We start from the raw sequence: 19345 nt of genomic DNA on the forward strand, positions 1-19345 counted from the left end.
GGGTGGGGGTGGGGGTGGGGGGGTTCTCCTGCTCCGTCTGCGGAGCCGGGTGGAGATCAGCGAGGGAGGCGGATAAACCGCCGCTTTCTGACCGTTATTTTTCTGAAAGTGCGGCGCTAACACCGACAATAAGCTGTCGATGATCACACTTTCCTGTGGATTTATTTAAATCCCCGAGCTTAATTCCAGCCCGAGTCGTCGTGTGCGCCGAGCAGAAGCCCGCCAACAGCTATGAGGGGTTTTAGTTTATATTCGTGGACAAATATGAGCGACATTGCAATCATCTATGGCGGCACGAGATGGCCTTGTTTATCCCACTTTTTGTTGTTATATTTTAATAAGGTTGTGTACTCCCATGCGATGCCCCCCGTAGTGTATTAATGCGTCTTTCATAAAATATAGCCTAGGAGTGCTTTAACATGACTTTATTTCTGTAAAATGCGGTTGTTTTCGGCTGTAGTCCACCCCCTCCTCCGTCCGGCTCCGTCCCTCCCGGCGAAGCTCGTGTCAGAACACGTTGTTGGGCCGGGGGTGTGTACCCGAGAAACCAGCGCTCAGCCAATCAGCGGCCACGTTCCACCCACACTCTGGCGCTTGTTTACTACTAACGCCGAGCGCTGATTGGCGGAGAGCTGCGAGCGCCGATTGGCTGAGCGCTGGGGGCAAACCCCGATCGCTGATTGGATGGAGCCGAGGGGGAAACTCAGGCTTTGTGCTGCATTTGGGTGCGTGGAAAAGAACTGGACAAAACACGCATGGCCGCGTGTTTTCAAGGAGTAAACAATGTACACTACATAATATCACAACTATTATTGTAAACTGGTTTTGACACGAGTTAAGCTGTTTTTAACTGCTGAAGAAACATGATTTTTGTGTACTTTCAAATGTTCTAGTCAGGCAAAGCTGTGTTTATGAAATGATATATTTACTTTTGTTTACTGTATTTTGATGGTCTTATCTGATGTTTTGTACTTCTGCTGTACTGATAATTCTCATTCTGGTTCGATCATTTACTAATGAGGCGTTTCCAGAAACTTACGCTGCTGCATTGGACAGCACAAATATGCCATTAAACACAGGAAACGTAAACTGTTTGTTGCACAGACATTGCTTTGAGCCTTCCAGTTTTTTATTCCTGGATTATTCCTACTTGAGCTGAATGCAGCATTGCCCTGGTTTCACCTCTTTAGGCTGCAGGCCAGAGAAAAGGCAGCCAAACGCCAGATTACGCCCGTGGAACGTGTTATCAGTCACATGGCTCAGCGGTGAAAACAACCAAATGACATCAAGATTTGGTTTAGTCATTAACTAAAAGCAAAACCTACTCAAGTTTGTTTTTTTCATTTAAGTCGTGCAATCATGTCCCAGCCTCGTCCCTGTCTGGCTCAGAATTGAAGGATGGTGTTTACCAGCGGCGGGTTTACTTCAAAGCTGCTGCCTCTTGAAGTCGACATGTTTTTGCCTTCACTGAGTGCATTCTAGCTGCACCATTAACGCTCATCACTTAAGAAAGACGTGAGGCTTCTACAACAAACCTCAATTAAAGCCCGTAAGTCCTCGAAGGAATGCACGTCACCTGCTGCCTTTCATGCCAGAGTTTTAATCGGCGATCATCTTGTGTTGAGAAACGACTGAGTTGTAGCTCGAACCTTGATAATAATACGCGCAACGGAATGTTGCAAGATGCCACGCTCAGAGCATTGGTTGTGAATAACTCTCAGCTACTACCACACCAAATTTCACCTCAATATCTGCTAAACTGACTGAGTTACTGGCACCTTTGAGTTGGCTAATGTTGAGCATGTGTGGCGGCCATCTTGAATTGGATTGACTTCAAAAGTTGATCAGTTGTAGATGTATATCCAATGATTATTTTGTGAAAGTTTAGTAAAAAAACATCCAGGGATTCATGAGATATTTTGCTAACAGACAAACAGGGCTAACTCCAAGAGTTAATGCTAAAGTTTTGGTAGCAGACGTGCACATAAACCCACACACAAAGATATGGGCAAAATCCTTATCATCTGCCTTTCCCTTTTTGCCGAGGCCAATCGTTAAGGCCAGCTGCACGTAATATTCAGCTCATCTGAACACTTTAAAGAAGCATAAACCACTGGACTTCTGAGAGTGAAAAGCAATGAAACGCTTTTGTTTGTTTAAATGTCTCGCCCGCAGCGACGTGCGACACTGTGCTGAAGTCCCCTTCACTGAGTGCGGCAGCACCATGGCAGCTATGGGACCAGAGGACAGGAGCGGGACGTGCAGGACGGACGGGACGGCGTCCTGCCTGCTGGGACAACAGGACCGCGTGTCCACAGCGACGCACGGCAGCAGAGAGGCTGACGTGCGGCCGACTCCGGTGAGCCAGGCGAAGGGGGTCGAAGCTTTAGACCGAGAGAATGCTTCACGTGTCCCCAGATCCTGTCCTCGTCTCTTCTGCTGTTGTTGTTTTCATACCGCTGCTCATATAGTCACAGTAAGAAGAGACGACAGAGTTCTTGGGCTCGGTGAAGAAAAAGAAAATAAAAAAAGACTTTGCTGCCTGATCAGCCCCTGGCGGCTGCTTCCTTCTCGTACAGTTTATCTCTGTCAGATTTGTTTTTTTTGCTGACTGCAGGCACGACGCCACAGACAAAACAGGAAATATTTTCTCACCTGCCTTATTTGTCGCACTGTCGCGGTTCAGCTGCAGGGTACGGGATGCTTAAACAACTTACCTCAAATAGTCCTAGAGAGACGGGTTCAGACAGGCTGGGGTGGCAAAAAGGTATGAATAATTAATGTCTCACCTGTTGCCGATAGCTCTTATAGCTCTTTGAACGGCTTCACTTGGGGAGAACTAGGAGCTGAATTCTGACTGGAATCTTACGGTTATTTGCAAACACAAGCAGCAGCAGCAGCAGCTGATAGCATTTCCGTCAATCGCTATGAAACTCTGAAGGTCGTAGTTGTTGCTAGACAGCTCAGAGGTCCGTTCAGACTAGCCTCTTTCAGCTTGTCAGTACGTCCGGAGCTGACCCACTTCCAAAGAGGATTTTGCCGTTTTAAAACCACTCCAGTCTTCAGAGTTCCTTAGGAGTTCATGCAAACCTTCCTGCTACTGGCTGAGTTGATATGACACCGGTGGTATGGTGGAAATGTTCTGAAAGTGCTAGATCTACTAATGGTGCTTTTTACGTTTGCATGAACTGCTGTAAAACTTTGAGGTTGGAGCTGTTCTATAACAGCAGCAGTTAGGGACGGGCAGTGGTTTTTGATTATTTGAAGTCTAGTTAAAATGAATTAAATCAAAGAATTAGTGTGACCACCAAGACTGTAATCACTGTGTTTTTTTCAACAGTACACCCCCCCTCTCAACAAAAAGAGAAAGAAAACTGAGCAACCCAGTGTCTGTTTCAGCCACTGTGTTTTATTTTGAAAGGAATATAAAGTGTAAACAATGCTCTCGGGTGAGCTCGGCTTTACTGTTAGAATGCAGACATCCCCCAATCTATTGCTGATCCACTGAACCGCTAAAAATTAAAGAATATAATGATCCCCGGCTAGCACGACCAGCAGCAGCACATTATTTTTTAGACTTTTTTTAACGCAACCGTCCTAAAGCATAAAATGGCAGCTGAGATTAGCGCTCGTTAAGTTGCTTTTCTCTGCATTTTCTCATGCCCTGCATGAGGAAAGGATGAAACAAGCGTGAACCGCTGCAGGTCGGTCTTATGTGTGGAGCTTTGGCTGCTAGGTGGACGGTGGAGATGGGACAAGGGGACCAGGAGGGGACTTCGGGTGTTGAGTTTTTTTGAAGAAAAATTGTGGAATTACTGAAGAATCTGCCGCAGTCTGCTTTGGTCTTAGCCCCCACTAGCCGTTAGCTCGTCAGTCCGATGAGAAATAAACCGTATTACAGCAAACCAAGGTGATTCAAAGAGCTATCCACAACAGGTAAGATATTATTTGTTCATAAGTTCGCTGCAGAGCTCCTCAGAGTTTGTCTATGGTTCCTCCTGATCACGTGGGATGAAGGTTAATAATAACAACAAGCAGAGTCGCAGGCTTGAAACTGAGAGTGTTCCTTCCTCCCTGCTGAAGGTGCACACCCAGAGGGGCCACCACAGGAGCAAGATGTCCGCCTGGGGCAACCTGTCTGCTCCTCTGCAGCACGCCGGAGCCGCCGCGCACCTCGGCGGCGTGCCGCCCCCCAGAGAGGCTCCGTACAGGTGAGAGACGCCGCGGGTGGCGCTGTCGCGGGGGGCCGCCGCTCGAGTGAGATCTGAGGATGCTTCTTTGCTCGAGTGAGAACTAAGGATGCTTCTTTGTGTCCTCTGCAGCTTCAGGAGCCCGGAGTCCGTGGAGATGGACGAGATCATGGCAGCCATGGTTCTGACCAGCCTGTCCTGTAGTCCCGTGGTCCAGAGCCCTCCGCAGACAGATCCCGGTCCAGGTCTGACCCGCTGCACTTGTTTCAAATGTGACCTGTTGGTGTCTGCAACAATCAGAACCGATTCAAGGTTCTAAACCTGTGATAAAATCCCCCTTTTTTATTTTAAAACCAGCTGAAAATGGCATTTATCCATTTGTTTAAACCAAAGTGTTCCTGGTCTCTGATCAGTCTGAAAGAGTCTTCTGCTAAAATCTTTCTAACTGGTTTTATTTGTCAGCTGCTAACTTGTAATCTGCTCACTAAGTGAATTTTGGTTCAGATGAACTGCTAGAGAGCCTTTGTAAGTCATGAGAAAGTTAAAGTCGTATTCCTAGTTTTAAAGCAGCCACAACATTAAAGACTGCTCAGTTTCCAGGTTTGTAGTTTGGATTATCACCTTCAGTCTGAAGTCGTTTTTTTTTTTACTTCTGTCTCTTTAAAACCTCCTACTGACACATTTGTCTCTGATCAGTCAGAAGTCGGAGGTAGCAGCTTATTCTGTAAGACCCAAACTAGCAGCTGAGCAGGAATTATACTGAGACTTCACAGAGGATTCAGACCCCTCTGCAATTGTGTTATGTTGTCCCTTTCGACAGTTATTTAAATTCTTTTGTTTCTCTTATTTTTGTAGATGTCTTAAAACCAATACACCCTAACATAAAACATTTCCATAAGTATTCAGATTTTACTTACAGATCTGAAGCACCTGTGTCAGAAGTTACAGCCTCTGGTTTTGGGGTTTGACACAACGAGCTCTGAGACTCCTGGATTGGAGGATTTTTTTGCCTTTTTTTTTTTTTGAAAAAATCCTCTCCAGCTCAGTCAGAAAGGACGTGAACCACTGGTAGACAGTCGTGTTCAGGTTTCTCCAGAGATATCCAGCAGGGCTGAAGTCAGGGTCCTGGCTAGTCCACTCTAAGACAGTCAGAGTTGTCTCTAAGACACCCCTGAGGTGTCTTCTCTGTGGAAGGTCCAGTCTGAGCTCATGAGCCATGTCAAGAGGTTTTATTATTCGGTTTCCTTCCACCCTGACCAGCCTCCCGGTCCCTGCTGCTGAAAAACAGCCCCACAGCATGCCACCACCGTGCTTCACTGTTTCCTTCATTCAAACAGCTCAATCTTGGTTTAAACAGACTAGAGCAGGGGTATCCAGTCCTGGTCCTTGAGGACCACCATCCTGCATGTTTTCCTTGTTTCCCTGCTCCAACACACCTGATTCAGTGGTTAAATCACCTCTTCATGTTCTGCAGAAGCCTGTTAATGACACACTGATTCAAATCAGGTGTGTTGGAGCAGAGAAACAAGTAAAACATGCAGGATGGTGGCCCTCCAGGACCAGGATTGGAGACCACTGGACTAGAGGATCTTGTTCCCCACAGACTGAGTCCTGTCTGTTTCACATTGAGGAGAGGCTTCCACTCTGCCTTAAAGTCCAAACCAATGAAGGTCAGTTCTTGTTGACTTCTGGACCTCAGTCCCATCTCCACACAGGACCTGTGGACTTCAGGTGGAGACTCCTCTCCCTGATTGTGGACTTCAGGTGGAGAGTCCCCTCCTTGATTGCTCATTGAGGCCAGCCTCAGAGTCCTGGTTGGACCAAACCTCTTCCATTCAAGGCATATAGAGTCCACCGAGCTCCAAACAACCTTCAGGGCAAAACCATTTTTTTTATCCTCCCCCAGATCCGTGCCTTGCAACAATCCTGTCTCTGAGCTCCTTTGGTTTGGTGTTTTTTGCTCTTATTGTCAGCTAGGAGGCCTTCTGTGGAGAGGAGTGCTTCCAGATCAGGTCCAATCAGTTTCATTTACCACAGGTGGAGTCCAGTCAAAGTGTAGAAACGTTTCAGATCAGGAGGCCCCAGAGATAAACTTCCAGTGTTGTTGTAAAAGGACTGAAAAGTTATGTAAGTGCGATATTTCAGGTTTTTTTTTATCTTTAATAGATTTAAAATCTTGCATAAAATTCTGTTTTCCCTACTGAGGAAAAAAATAATATAAAAGATTCTGCAACATAACAAAATTAAACAAAATCAAAGTGAAGGGGTCTGAATACTTGCTGGAGTTGCTGTAAAATAAACATTTTAGGGGCAGTTTTACTTGAGCCAAACAATCAAGTGACTTGGTTCAAACCTTGAATAAAAAAAAAAAAGCATATTTAATTAAAAAACGTTTTTTTATTAATTTTGGTAAAATTATGAACATGTGACATGTAAGGAGCAGAGAGGAGTAAGCACATCCTGCAGTGCTGGTAAATCTGTCCCAGTTGTGCCGACCTTTAACGCAGCAGGAGGAGCGTTTCCTTCAACTAACCTGAGCGAACCCTCTGTCTCGACCCCAGCCGGCTCGTCTTCGTCGGTCGACATGGAGAGCGGCGGCGGGGAGCTGTCCGACAGCGGCAGCAGCGGCTACTGGAGCTGGGACCACGGCAGCGTTAGCCCCGCCCCCTCGCCGTCCGTCACGGAGGCGGACAGCAGCCCCGACGAAGGCCTGCACATGGAGCTGGATCAGGGGGAGGAGCTCGGCGCCAAAAAGCCAAAGGTACGCGTCCGCCTCATGCCGCCCGCCGCCTTTCACGGGCGGCGTTTTAAACTTAAGATGACGGCGAGAAGGAAGGGAGTCACGGCTGCTTCTGGTCAAACCTCGTCCAGCGATTCGTGAGATATTTTACTAACAGTGCAGACAGATGCGGGCGTAAACGGCACAGCCCTGCGTTTGCCTTCAGCAGCAGGCGATTAAAGAAGAAAATATGCACCCTCAGTGTGCTGTGATTCTCAGTGGTGACATGTTGCACAATGTAGACAAAATCCGCAAAAAGAAAACTGCGAGAATAATGAAATTATTTGGGCGAAACAGGTGAAAGCCAGCCCTCTTGGGAGCTCCACAGCTCAGACAGTAGAATCATCATTCAGTTTAAATTGCTCACAGAAAGTTGGACTTTAGATTGCCTTTATGTTTCATCATTTTTGGATCTATTTTCTTCTTCTGCTCAGAGCGTGATGACGTCACACTCGCTTTTCCTCCGTTTTCAGTTCATCGCAAGGAAACTCCTCCTGAATCCCGCGCTGCTTCTAGCCCGCGTGCGGTTTAGCCATCAAAACGCGGCCAGTTTCACGCAGTGTGTCTCTCGCGGCTGCAGGGCCTAGGTGCAGGGCGCACACATCCAAGCTCAAAAAATGCTCTCTTCGAAACTGCTCCATTCAGCTCGTCACGTCTCCATCGTAAAACGCCGCAGACGCGTAAAAGCTCACCATCAGAGGCTTCTGCAGCTCAAGACGTTTTAAGAGCCGAGGCTTACTTTTCAGTCCGCGTCTCCGTCTGCCCGTCTAGTTTTTGCCGTCAGGAAGTGTGGTGACCCCGGCGCTTTCCAAATGAGCGTGTCTCTTAATGTCGGTTCTGTTTGCGTTTGGGTTAGTGATCCTGCTGTCTCCCCCACTGCTCTGACCCCCCCCCCGTGTTGTGTTCTCCCTCCCACAGAGCTCCGTGCGCAGCGTGTACAAGTGTCTGTGGCCCAGCTGTGGCAAAGTGCTCACGTCTTCGGTGGGAATAAAGCGACACATCCGCGTGACGCACCTGGGGTGAGCTGACGCCTTCCACCTTTTCCCCCTGGCGCGTACTTCAGGGCCTCCCTCCCCCGATCCCCTTCCATCCCTCCCACAGAGGGTTAATCATGGTGGAGCTGTTGAGCTCAAACAGCACTGTAAAAAAAAAAACGTGTTGAGGAAGGAAATCAGTTTCACTTTGTCAAAACAAATGTTTCCTCTAACGGGTATTTTTTATTTATTTTTTGTTTTTTTCCCGCACCAACCTCATGACTTAGAAAGAAGGAAGGAAAACAAACTGATAGATGATGAAACAACAATAAAGAAAAGGAAAATCATCCTCCTACCTGGTGGGAAACAAAACAAATAAGCTGCAATGTTTTGCAAACGTCACATTTTTCTGTATTCATTTCATCACTTTGTTCTTCACCTCTACGAGGCGGCTTTTTGTTTGGCTTTTTGGCTTAATTATAGCAGTTTAGGTTTTCAAAGTAAAAGCCTCTTTATTTGTCTTCCTTGGGAGAAATTAGCCTCGGACAGAGGGGTTACACTGCACAGACATCGCACTCATTCATACCATCAAAATGTTAATAAATACACCAATAAATGAATAAAATCATTAAAAAACAGCTACAACACATGATCCTCCAACCTCTGAATACCTCACTGACAAACTAAACTAATTAATCAGGAATTACTTAATTCTGCTCATCTCAACACATAATTTGCATCCTTTTGATGGCATCAAATCTCTTTTAGGACCATTTTTTTTTGTCCAGATTTGCTGTTTTTTGGCTCCTTTTAGTGACGGTGTGCCTCATTTCTACCTGCAGCACCAAACCTCGGTTCTATTCATCTCTAACTGGACCTTTTGAATCCGTGTATGGTTCGTTCTTTGGTTTTTTCGTTTCAAAATAAAATTGCAAAAACAAAACAAGCATGTGTTTTTTTTGTTTTTCAGTTACCAGTAGGTGGCGGTAATGTACACCTTCAGTTTCTTGCCAACCGCCATTAAAATCCACAAGAAGAACTTTTTCAGTTAGCGCTTCAGAATCTACTAGTTTAAAAATGGATCCGTTTGTCTTATTTAGAGGGAATTGACGCATTTCATTGAGAGCTGATGATCTTACTTTCAACAAGATTTCTTATAATATTAATTAATATTCCAAGTAAATAATTAAATCAGTACATTACCGCCACCTACTGGTAACTTAAAAAGTTACGTGCCGGGAGTTCAGGTCTTTATTTCCGGTTCCGCCATAAGGTCCCGTTGAATTAACAACAAAATAAAAGCTCCTCTTTGGTTTAACCATTGCAGTTAAAAAAACACAAAACGTATCCCTTTTTTATTTTTGCAATTGCCGTTTTTCTATTTTCGTTTTTAAAAGGAAAAAACAAAAAAAACCACATGCTTGGTTTGTTTTTGCAATTTTATTTTGAAACGGACAACCCAAAGAACGAACCATACACGGATTCTTATGTTCCTTCTTCGTTGTTGGTTTTTTTTGTTGCTTTTGTAGTTAGTTTGAACTAACAGCGGTTGGAACCGTTCACACCTCGCAGCAGAGGTTAAGGGTGCTAATAACCGGTCGAAAAACTGAACTATAAACGTGAGCAAAGGCCTGAGGTCCACTGGGACCAAACGAAACAGGAAGCAAGCACACGAGCCCAACTAACTGAAACACAAGACGACAAAACATAAAACCAGGAAGCTAATCAACCAATGAGACATAAAATGTGTCATCTTTTATGTTTAAAAGCATATCGCAGACATTTTGAAGTGGGGTTATGTAGAATCGGTATGAACGGGTAATTTCCTACCCGTTGCAAATAGCTCTTTGTTTCATTCTGACTGGACTGACGAGCTAACGGCTAGTCGGGGACGCAGCCAAGACTAAAGAGGAAAGAGCTGGATTCTCAGCTGCGAGCGCTGTTCTACAAACCTTCGCGTCACGCAGGTAATGTGTAGGGCGGCGGCGGCGAGCTGTAGCACTTCCTGCGGTCACACTGAACGGCAGGGTAAAGGTTAAATAGTCGGATTGCATAAATCACTGCGAAAACACCGACGACTCGAGTCGTTTAAAAACAGCAAAATCCACTTTGGAGAAATGTTGCGGCATTCCAGAAGGAAGTGCTACAGCTAGCTGCTGTTGCCGCTGTTTGTAAACAATCGTGCAAATTGAAAATGACAGCAGTGTAAAGGTTTGTGAGGAAGCATTGCCTTGAACTGCTGTGAAATTGTGAAAATTGAAGATGTTTGAAACGTCCTTTTTGACATTTGCTGCATTCTGACTAGCCATTAGCTCATAAGTCCAGCCTAAATTTAACTCTTTTTCCTTGTAAATGACAATAGAAGCAATGATATGTGATACTGTGAGATCTTGGACACTCAGAGAACGTGATGAGGACAACTCTCAGCTACTACCACAGCAAATTTAGCCGATTATCTTTAAATCTGACAGAGTTTTAGACGTTTCTGTGGCGCTCAGTTTGAATCAGGTCGACCCTAAAAGTTAATCAGTTGCAGATGGAGTTCACGAGATATTTTGCTAACAGACATTCAGACTCTTCTGGCTTCAGCGGCGGGTGACAGTCGACCAGGCGGCAAATCTGAGCAGCCCCATCGCAGCCGAACTGTCGGCCTTTTTTAGTGTGGAACAAACACAGCCGCTTCAGTTTCGCAGCGCCGGACGTTTTCAGGCTCGGAGTCCTTCTGCTCAGTCTGCGACGTCAGCTGCAAGGTTCCCGTGTAGTCTCGGTGAGATCATGCAGTTTTAATGGAGCGAGCTATAAATATGGAAAGCCATAAAATGAGGTTTCAGCTCGTGAACTTTATCTGTCCGTCTCTTCGGTGACGTGTCGATTTATGGCGGTCTGGTTTTCCAACGTTTGTTCCGCTCGGCTGCTCTTCCAGTCTGAGCAGCTGAGAAATCCAGACGGTTTAGCCCCCGAAAAGATTTCTCTGCTGCAAAACAGCATTAAAAAAATAAGAGGGGATAAAAGTTTCAGGTTGTGGAGGAGCTCTGAGTTGGCGAGGGGAAGGGAGAGTTTGTATCTGGGCCACAGGAAGTGCAGCTTTCACTCGAAACACACGAGTCACTCTTTTTTTTCTTCTTCTTTTTTTTTTTTTTTCCTGTGTGTCCGCTGGTTTGTTCTGACCAAACACACAGCAGTGGCTCCGATCAGTCCCAGAGGGAGGAGGACTTCTACTACACCAAGATCTGCTGTGAGGCCGTGGAAACCGGCTCCGCTCCGGTCCTGGCTCCAGCTCCGGCTTCGGCTCCAGGTCCAGCTCTGGCTCCAGCTCCAGCTCCAGCTCCAGGTCCAGGTCCAGGTCCAGGTCCGGCTCCAGCTCCAGGTCCAGGTCCAGGTCCAGGTCCAGGTCCGGCTCCAGCTCCGGCCCAACACGCTCTGGCTCAGGCCTCCTCCGCTCATCTCAGCTGGGCCTCTTGTGGTTCCCCTCCAGGATCAGAGCTCCAGATCCCCGTGGCTCACAGGCCCAGGTCCAACTCCAGCTCTGGACCGGGCCCGAGCAGGCCCAGTCCGCTCAGCCAGTCGGCCCCCAGCAGCTTCTGGCAGATCCACTCTGAGCATCTTTATCAGGTGGGTCGACAGTTGAGTCTGTTTGAAGCTCAGAGCTTTTAAAGCAGGGGTTTGTGTAAAGGTTACAAACATTAATATCTTACCTGTTGTAGATGGCTCTTTGATTGATCTCATTTTGGAGAAAAACTTTAATTCTGAACAGACCAAAGTGGGTTGCTGCCATTTTGAAGCGGCTCTGGTTGTCTGAGTTTCATAGCAGTTCACGTGAACGCTGCGTTATAAACTTTTACACTGACATCAGTTTTGCATCACATCGTGATTCTACAATATTGGCAAGGGCTTAAAACGGCAGCAGCTAGCTGTAGTTCTTTGAGGAGGAAAATCAATCAAAAAACACGTGTGCGTAGTGTGAACTTGTCGACAGCGTAATGGTTTCTAAACATGAACCGATGGAACGTTTTTAAGATGGGAGTTGTTCCAAGGCGTCTGTAATTAACTTTAGCCTGGGCCCGATTTAGACTAGCCATCAGCTCATCGTTCCAGTCAGAATTAAACCTTGTTTCTCCCAACTGAGATCGTTCAAAGAGCCATCTTTAACAGGTAAGATATTAACCAGTCCCTCCAGGATTTCGCGGGCATTTTTTGTGATTGTTGCGGGCTAAAATGCCTGATTTCGCGGGGCATTTTCCTAAAAGTTGCGATGAAAAGTTACAATTTTTAAAAAAAAACAAAATCAATAAAAAACTATAACTTTTAATATATAAACCAAAAATACTTCCTAGTTTTGTAAGATAATTACCAACAAACATTGACATTCTCAAAAGGTGCTTTATTTGAGAACTTTGATAGCTTCTAAACTGACATTCATGAGCATTTCTCCAGAAATGGTCCCTCGTCTGCAGCTCTCCTCACATGTTTTGCAGACACAAAGTGTTTGTCGATGCGTTTATGTTCTATGATTACACTGCAGGACGAGCAAAACAGCTTCCCCCCCACCCCCCACTCTCCTGCAGCTGGGGAGGAAACTGGTTTGCTGAAATCTTTGTGGGCAAATGTGAAGCATTAGCACACGTTTTCGCTTCGGTCGCTGCTCCTGCACGCTCCCGGCATTCTGATGTTAACAGGAAGTGAGGTCACGAGTCTTCTTCGTGAGTTATTTGGGGTCATTTTGTATTCCACGCTACACAAACCCACAAAGAAGAGACTAGACTACAGAAACGGTGGCGAATCACTTTAGAAACAATAAATATTTGGTTAAAGTTGCGGGAAAGTTGCAGTGTTTTTGGCAAAGTTGCGATTTTGCGGGGTTTGCTTGATTTTGCGTTAATAGTTGCGATCGCAACATCACGAAATCCTGGAGGGTCTGGTTAACTGTTTATAAGTGCTCCACAGAACCCAACTTCCCAAAGTCTGAACTATCCCTTGAATTATCGTTGATAAACTCTTCACACCGATGTAGATTATTTGGGAACAAAGTTTTTTCCAAGAAAAAGTAAAATAAAATGCAAATTGGATCAAAAAGTCTCACTGTGTAAGAAAACAGCCTTCCATGTAGTGACAAAAAGGTTTAAAAAATAATATTTTAACAGACTTTTTGGTATTTCGTTAAAATCGGTACATATCTGAATCAATATTTTATGTTCGGGGGTTTGCACAACTCGCTCCTCAACACGTATCTGGGATCTGGTTAAAAAGTAAACGAGTTGCAGTTTTTTGCAGCCGCGGCGTACGGTGTTTGTGCAACACCCGTTTCTCACCCGCCTCTTGAATAAGGAGAATTTCTGCTGCTCCGTTCTGCTCCAACGGTGCTAAATAAAGCACACAGAACACACGGCGACGGTAGCTGGAGGACGCTAACTAGGTTGCACTTCCTGTGACAATGCACGGAGGGAACGCTGCGTGCAGAGCGGCTGCTGGAGTCGGCTGAAGAAGCTGAAAAGATGAGATGTTGGAGCTGAAAGAAGGAAAACACTAGACAAAAGTAGTGTGAAAGCTATGAGAAGCAAAATGCTAGCCTAAAGTAGCTAAAAGTAGCACAGGAAGACAAAAGTGGAGCGAGTCTGCTGTAGCAGATTTCAAATAAAACAATGTTTTTGAAGTTATTGAAGGGATCTCAGTGTATTTCTAGGGGAACATACTTGTAAATAAAGTTAAATATTTTGAAAAGTATAACACTCAGACTGGCCCGCAGACTTCCAGTTGACGGTTAAACGATATAATGGCTCGTTTGCGAGTGAAACCACAGCCTTTCAGTAAACAAACCGGGGGAACGTCACAAGTGATTTATTGAACTCCTGACCCTGAAGGCTGCTGATGGAGTTTGGCGCGGACCCTTTTCACATACTCGGTAAATACTGGAGTGGCAGTACTGTGACGACGGTGTTTTAGGGATTCGGGGGGTTTAAAGCAAATGGAGGGAGACAGCGCCGGACTTGTTAGCTTGAATTATTTAATCGCGGCGTGAGCGCAGATGAAAGATTTTCTCATTTTCTTTCTCTACAGAGTCGCTCCTCCGGTGCGTTAACTCTGTTTTACTGGTGCTCCGTGTTCAGGAGCCTCCTTGTTATGTGCTTGTTGTGGCGTTTCAGAGGTCCTCCTCACCCAGTCATCGCCCCCCTCCTCCTCCTCCTCCTCCTCCTCCTGCTCTGAGCAGACAATGAGCTCCAGAGTTGTTTATGCATCACAGAGCAGCACATTTCACCGGTGACCTGCATTTACCCCGAACCGCCGGGCCTGTAAATGGATGCTTTGTGACAGTGAGCGAGAGCAAGCTGTCGGCCCGTCGGCTCTCTCTCCCTCTCTCTCTCTCTCTGGCAGACACACACGCGCCCCCTCGTTTGCTTTCGGGACGTTTTAAAACTTCCAGACTTTGCATGAACGGGAGAATCCGTCTTGAATTTTCTCACGGAGACGAACTCCGTCGATTGAGCTGTGATCCAGCCCCTGGTGGAGCATGGTGTGTGTGTGTCAACACACAGTGTTGCACGTTTTCTCCACACAGCCTGCCAGGGGTCAAAGCAACGAACGCCTCATCACGTCGTCTTTTACAGCCGGTCCCTGCTTTTTCGCTGGAAACGCACGGGCCTTGCTTGTTCGGCGAGCTGATTGCTGCACAGCGAGGGAGAAAAATGGGGCAGAGGGAATGGGTGCAACCACACAGGAAATGATCATTAAAAGTGTGACATTTCACTTGTTTGCTACAGCGGGCGGGCGGGCGGGCGGGCGGAATAACAAGTCTGAGGCGGGTTATTTTGGAGCAGTTTGGCGAACGCGGAGGAGACTAGCTCTTGTTTGAGGTTTCGGGATTTCAGTGTTGAGCTTTGGCTGCTGAAAGCCGGCTCCCATGAGCAGGAAACAGGCAGCAGCCAGCCGTGATGGAGTTTTTTTCTCCTGTATAGTGTTAGCTCAGTTTCTAACTAACTCAGTCCATGGATCACTGTATTGTAATGTGAAATGTGCTCTGCCTAACAGAGACATCATCAGTTTTGTAACCTTTCCAAAGCATTTTAGAGCACAAATTTAGCATCCAGCTGGAATATCGAGATATAAAACTGCACTTCAGAAGTTTTCTGTCAGGTTAGTGGGTGGGGTTGGTATAGTTTGAACCCAAATGCAGGCAGACATGGAGCTCCGAAAGAAAAACTACATTTATTTAAATAACAAAACAAAAAGGCTGACGTGGCAGCAACAGAAGCTAAACAACAAAAACCTACTAAGTCCAGATTTGCGAGGAACACGAGGAAAGCCGGACAGCACATGAGGGTGACAGTGAAGCAGTGAGGAAGTGAGGAAGATGAGCAGGTTTTAAAGGCTGAGGAAGTGGAAACAGGTGACTGATTGGCAACAAGGGACAGGTAATGAGCAGAAGACAAGTGAATGATGACAGGAACACAAAAGGGACAAGGAGCATAAAACCTACACAAAGACTTACAACAACAAACCTAAACATGAGGACAACCAAACAACAAAATAAAAGGAACAACAAACCCAATACAAAATATTAAACCTAGAGATACCCAAATCCTGACACTTTCAGGCTTTTTATAGGTTTTAATCTAAGAAAAAAAGGTCATTTTTTTGTGTCCGCACTGCAGGAGTTCCTGTCAGTCGTAGTTTCTAAAGCTTTAATTCTAGTCAGTTTACTTTTACAGCACCAACTCACAACAAAAATCATCTTAGGGAAGCAATGAGTCCAAATCATGCCCTCAAGTCAGGCACTTTCACAACGTGAGGAGTAATAACTGTATGGGGGGTGGATTTTTCTAGATGAAGAATGCTGACGAGTTGAATGGATAAACACATCAGAACCTTAAAAAAAAAAAAAAATTGTAGAAAATATTTACCATAAAAAAGACGGAGCTATCCTATAAGAAACCAGATTAAATCCATCAATCTGTTTTCAATCTCTTCGCCGTTTGTGGAGAGAAGCCCCACGACACTCCGAGGTGTTCCCAGGCCAGACAGGATATAGAATCCCTCCGCTGAGCTCTGGGTTCCCAAATCTCCCCAAAAACACCTTCTAGGAGAGGCGATCGGGAGGCATCCCAAACCACCTCTGTTGACTCCTTTTGATGCGAACGAAAAGCGGCTCCTCACCCGATCTGTAAGGCCGAGCCCGGCCACCTGACAGAGGAAGCTCATCTCAGCCCTCTTTGTATCCGGGATGTTGTTCTTTGCTCATGATTCATACCTCCATGACCATACGTGAGGGCTGGACCGTAGACGGCTTAGTTGAACCTATCATGCAACTGAAGAATCAGGATATAATTTGGACATGTCCACCAACCGTTGGATGGCTGTCTTTGTCAATTGCACTTTGACATTACTGTTTGCAGTGCCAATACAACCAGAGAATAAAAACTTCAAAACGGTGTTTAGGATTATCGGAGCATCTTTTAGGTCCCACGACCTTTGAGAGCCACTGAAACTGTTCGCTTAGTAGTTGGTTAAACCAATTTTACCCTCCTTGGTGAAAAAGAAGCTGAGCCGAACGCTCTTGATTTACTAATGCGAGAAAAATGTTTCTAAACTGGAAAAAATTGGACCGTTCCCTCTGGGTCGGGGATGAGTCTTTGCCTCGACTGGAGGAGTTCAGATATCTAGGAGTCCTGTTCACGAGTGATGGCAGGAAGGAGCGGGAGATAGGTCAACGGATCGGGGCCCCGTCTGCAGTGAAGATTGAGCTGCTCCAGTCTGTTGGGGCGAGGAAGAAGACGCTGAGCCACAAACAGCAAAGCACATTTACCAATCACCAATAGTCATGAGATATGGATCATGATCCAGAACAGAAGCTTCCTCTGTAAGGTGGCCAGGATCAGTGGGGAAGATGGGATGAGTAGCTCCGTCCGAGCCGCTGCTCAGCTGAGGTGGATCAGGCATCTTCTGAGGACACCTCACAGCGCAACGCTCACCTTCCTCCTGGATCCTGATTGGTCTTTCAGCCGCTGTCACAGAACCAACATTTCCCACAGCACGCCTGCGAGGACAGTCGAGTTATGAGACGACGCTTCCTGCATAAACACTTAGGCCTCTGAGTTAGTGGATCGAATGTTTCCGTTGAAGTGTTAGACTGGAAGAAAGGATGTAGCATTACCTCAGGGAGGTCAATTAAAAACAGGCCCCACTACAGTTGAGCTGTCAAAACACAACATACGGTAGCTTTCTGCACGCTGGTGAACAGTTACACACCGTAGCTAGCCGAAGATGCTAACATCCAACAGTTTCATGAAGTTTTTCTGCCTATAAATGGTTAAACTCAAAACCTTTTCTGTTCCTACATGTAGCAGGTCATTATTCAGTTTAAGGTTCTGCTAAAGTGATAAGTTGTTGTTGTTTTTTTCCAGGCCTGTGGTCCTGTCCAGGTGTCTGTGGCCACCAGAAGCCCCTGCAGTCAGGGTTGGACCCCCGCCACCTCCATGCCAGGCCACAGCAACTCTCAGGTGGGTCTATTTGTTGGTGAACGTTCCCAGTCAAGGTGTGGGGGAATAATCCCAGATGGTTTAAACAAGGGCAGCTGGGCTTTTCCAAACCTTTAGGCTATAGTGAGCTGATCCAGATTGTTTGGTTCCCCCCATTTAAAGGTCCGAACACTGAGCTGCATACACAACCCCACTCAGTGTTTGGCTGTTTTGTCCGTTACATAAACCAGTTTTTGTCTAAGAGTGTCGTTGGGGTTGACGTTCACTGGAATGATGTGTTTTAGAAACTCCTGCTACAACCGGAGCAACAAGGTTTTGGTGCCGGTCGTCCTTCTTTGTTTGATGCCGCGAATTTCATATTCCTTTAGTCGTGTTCAAAATGTTCCCTGGCTCACCCACTAAAGTGTGTTTGTATTTCAAATACCACTTCATACACGCAGAGAATACAAGACACTGTATTAGAGATGTCTAGATAATTAAAGGCATTTTCAACTAGACGTTTGTATCCTCAGATGGCGAAACCTCGCTGCCGCTCCGTCAGCGTCGGGGAACAGTGGCTCCAACAGAACCGACTGCAGCCAATGGCGGCGTCACCTTCCCGCACTCACTGCTCCTTCAGGTATTCAGACCTTCGTCTGACACGGGGAGGGGGTAAAAAACAAACAGAAGTTCTTCGTCTAAAATGAGCCTTTGTTTTAAAAAAACCCACTGATTACAAAAAAACGTCTCTTGTTTTGTAGGAAGGCGCGTGGAGAAGCCAAAAAGTGTCGCAAGGTGTACGGAGTGGAGCGCAAGGATCAGTGGTGCACGGCCTGCCGCTGGAAAAAGGCCTGCCAGCGCTTCCCCGACTAGCGGACGAATGAGTGTGAAACAGACTTTTATGAGAGGAAAGCGTAAGAATCAGAATCAGAATCAGGGCTCGAGAGCCATGAAGAAAAACAACTTGTTTTACATGTTTTCCTTTTTTTATTACTATTCTGTTCTACGTTTTTATCCTTAAAGGAATGCAAATAAACTTTTTGTGTATCTTTGCATCTTGATCCTGAGAACTGAAGTCTTGGATGGTGCTGTTGACTGACTCTGACCATGTGACGTGCTGAAACCCTCTTTTTTTTTAATCCAAACGTCAGATTTCTGCCCCTGTAGCTCCACTGTTGTATTAGACAGCTACTCCGCTGTTTCCTTTCTTCCAGTCTTCTCTTCCAGTGGTCTCACAGTGGTTATGATGTACATTATATTGTGTGCTTTCATTACATACAAGTATTTTATACCTTTTTGTTGTTTGTTTGTTTTTTTTAATCGTCTTGTTTAACCCGCATATTGGGCAGATTGATTTTTTTTTTCTTATTTTTAAATGTTTTTTGGCACTTTCTCGGACTCGTATCACACACGAATAAGCTACATTTGGTTTGACTCAACCAAGTTCCTTCCACAACGCCGATTTCCTTCCTGCCCGTGTGTCGGCGCACAACCAGTGTTAAATATTCGTGACGGTTTGGAACCATGGCGGCGGGGGGGGACCAGCGCGAGCCGCGTATCTCACTGGGCTGGCGACAGGCGACAGGCGGCAGGCGCGGGAGTTCTCGGAACGTCTCCAAACGTTCGTTCAGCTCCGTGTCGCCGCCTCGAACCCTTCTCGGTTTAGTTTTTAATGAGACACAAAGTGTGAGACATTGACTTCGGGAGACATTGATTTGATTTGGAGACACAAGAGAATAAATTGCAATCAACCCGAGACATAATTAAGACACAGTTACATACGCACGTAAACGTATCGTCCGAGTGAAAGTTTGCGTACTCTTTTTGCAGTTTTGTCTCCGTCTAGTCGCCGGCACTCCCAGTGGGATACGGGCTGCAGTGGAACGTGTTTGTATTAAAGGAAATATATTGTCAAACACAAATAATAAATAATAAAAAAAAAAGCACTGAGAA

The 19345-nt window shown here is 46.0% G+C and overlaps 1 protein-coding gene across 1 annotated transcript in view; it reads left to right on the forward strand.

Annotated features, from left to right (window-relative positions):
- The window catches only part of znf395b (zinc finger protein 395b), a gene marked incomplete in the record, with an annotated part of 19545 nt that extends 200 nt beyond the window's left edge, over positions 1-19345 (forward strand). Inside the window, 9 exon segments of the mRNA XM_025009608.2 lie at positions 2176-2359; positions 4084-4211; positions 4323-4435; positions 6752-6951; positions 7888-7988; positions 11123-11555; positions 17339-17434; positions 17926-18032; positions 18154-19345. Coding sequence (XP_024865376.1) covers positions 2225-2359; positions 4084-4211; positions 4323-4435; positions 6752-6951; positions 7888-7988; positions 11123-11555; positions 17339-17434; positions 17926-18032; positions 18154-18265 — 1425 coding nt within the window.

Source organism: Kryptolebias marmoratus, linkage group LG19 (assembly GCF_001649575.2).
Source record: "Kryptolebias marmoratus isolate JLee-2015 linkage group LG19, ASM164957v2, whole genome shotgun sequence".
Lineage (NCBI taxonomy): Eukaryota > Metazoa > Chordata > Actinopteri > Cyprinodontiformes > Rivulidae > Kryptolebias > Kryptolebias marmoratus.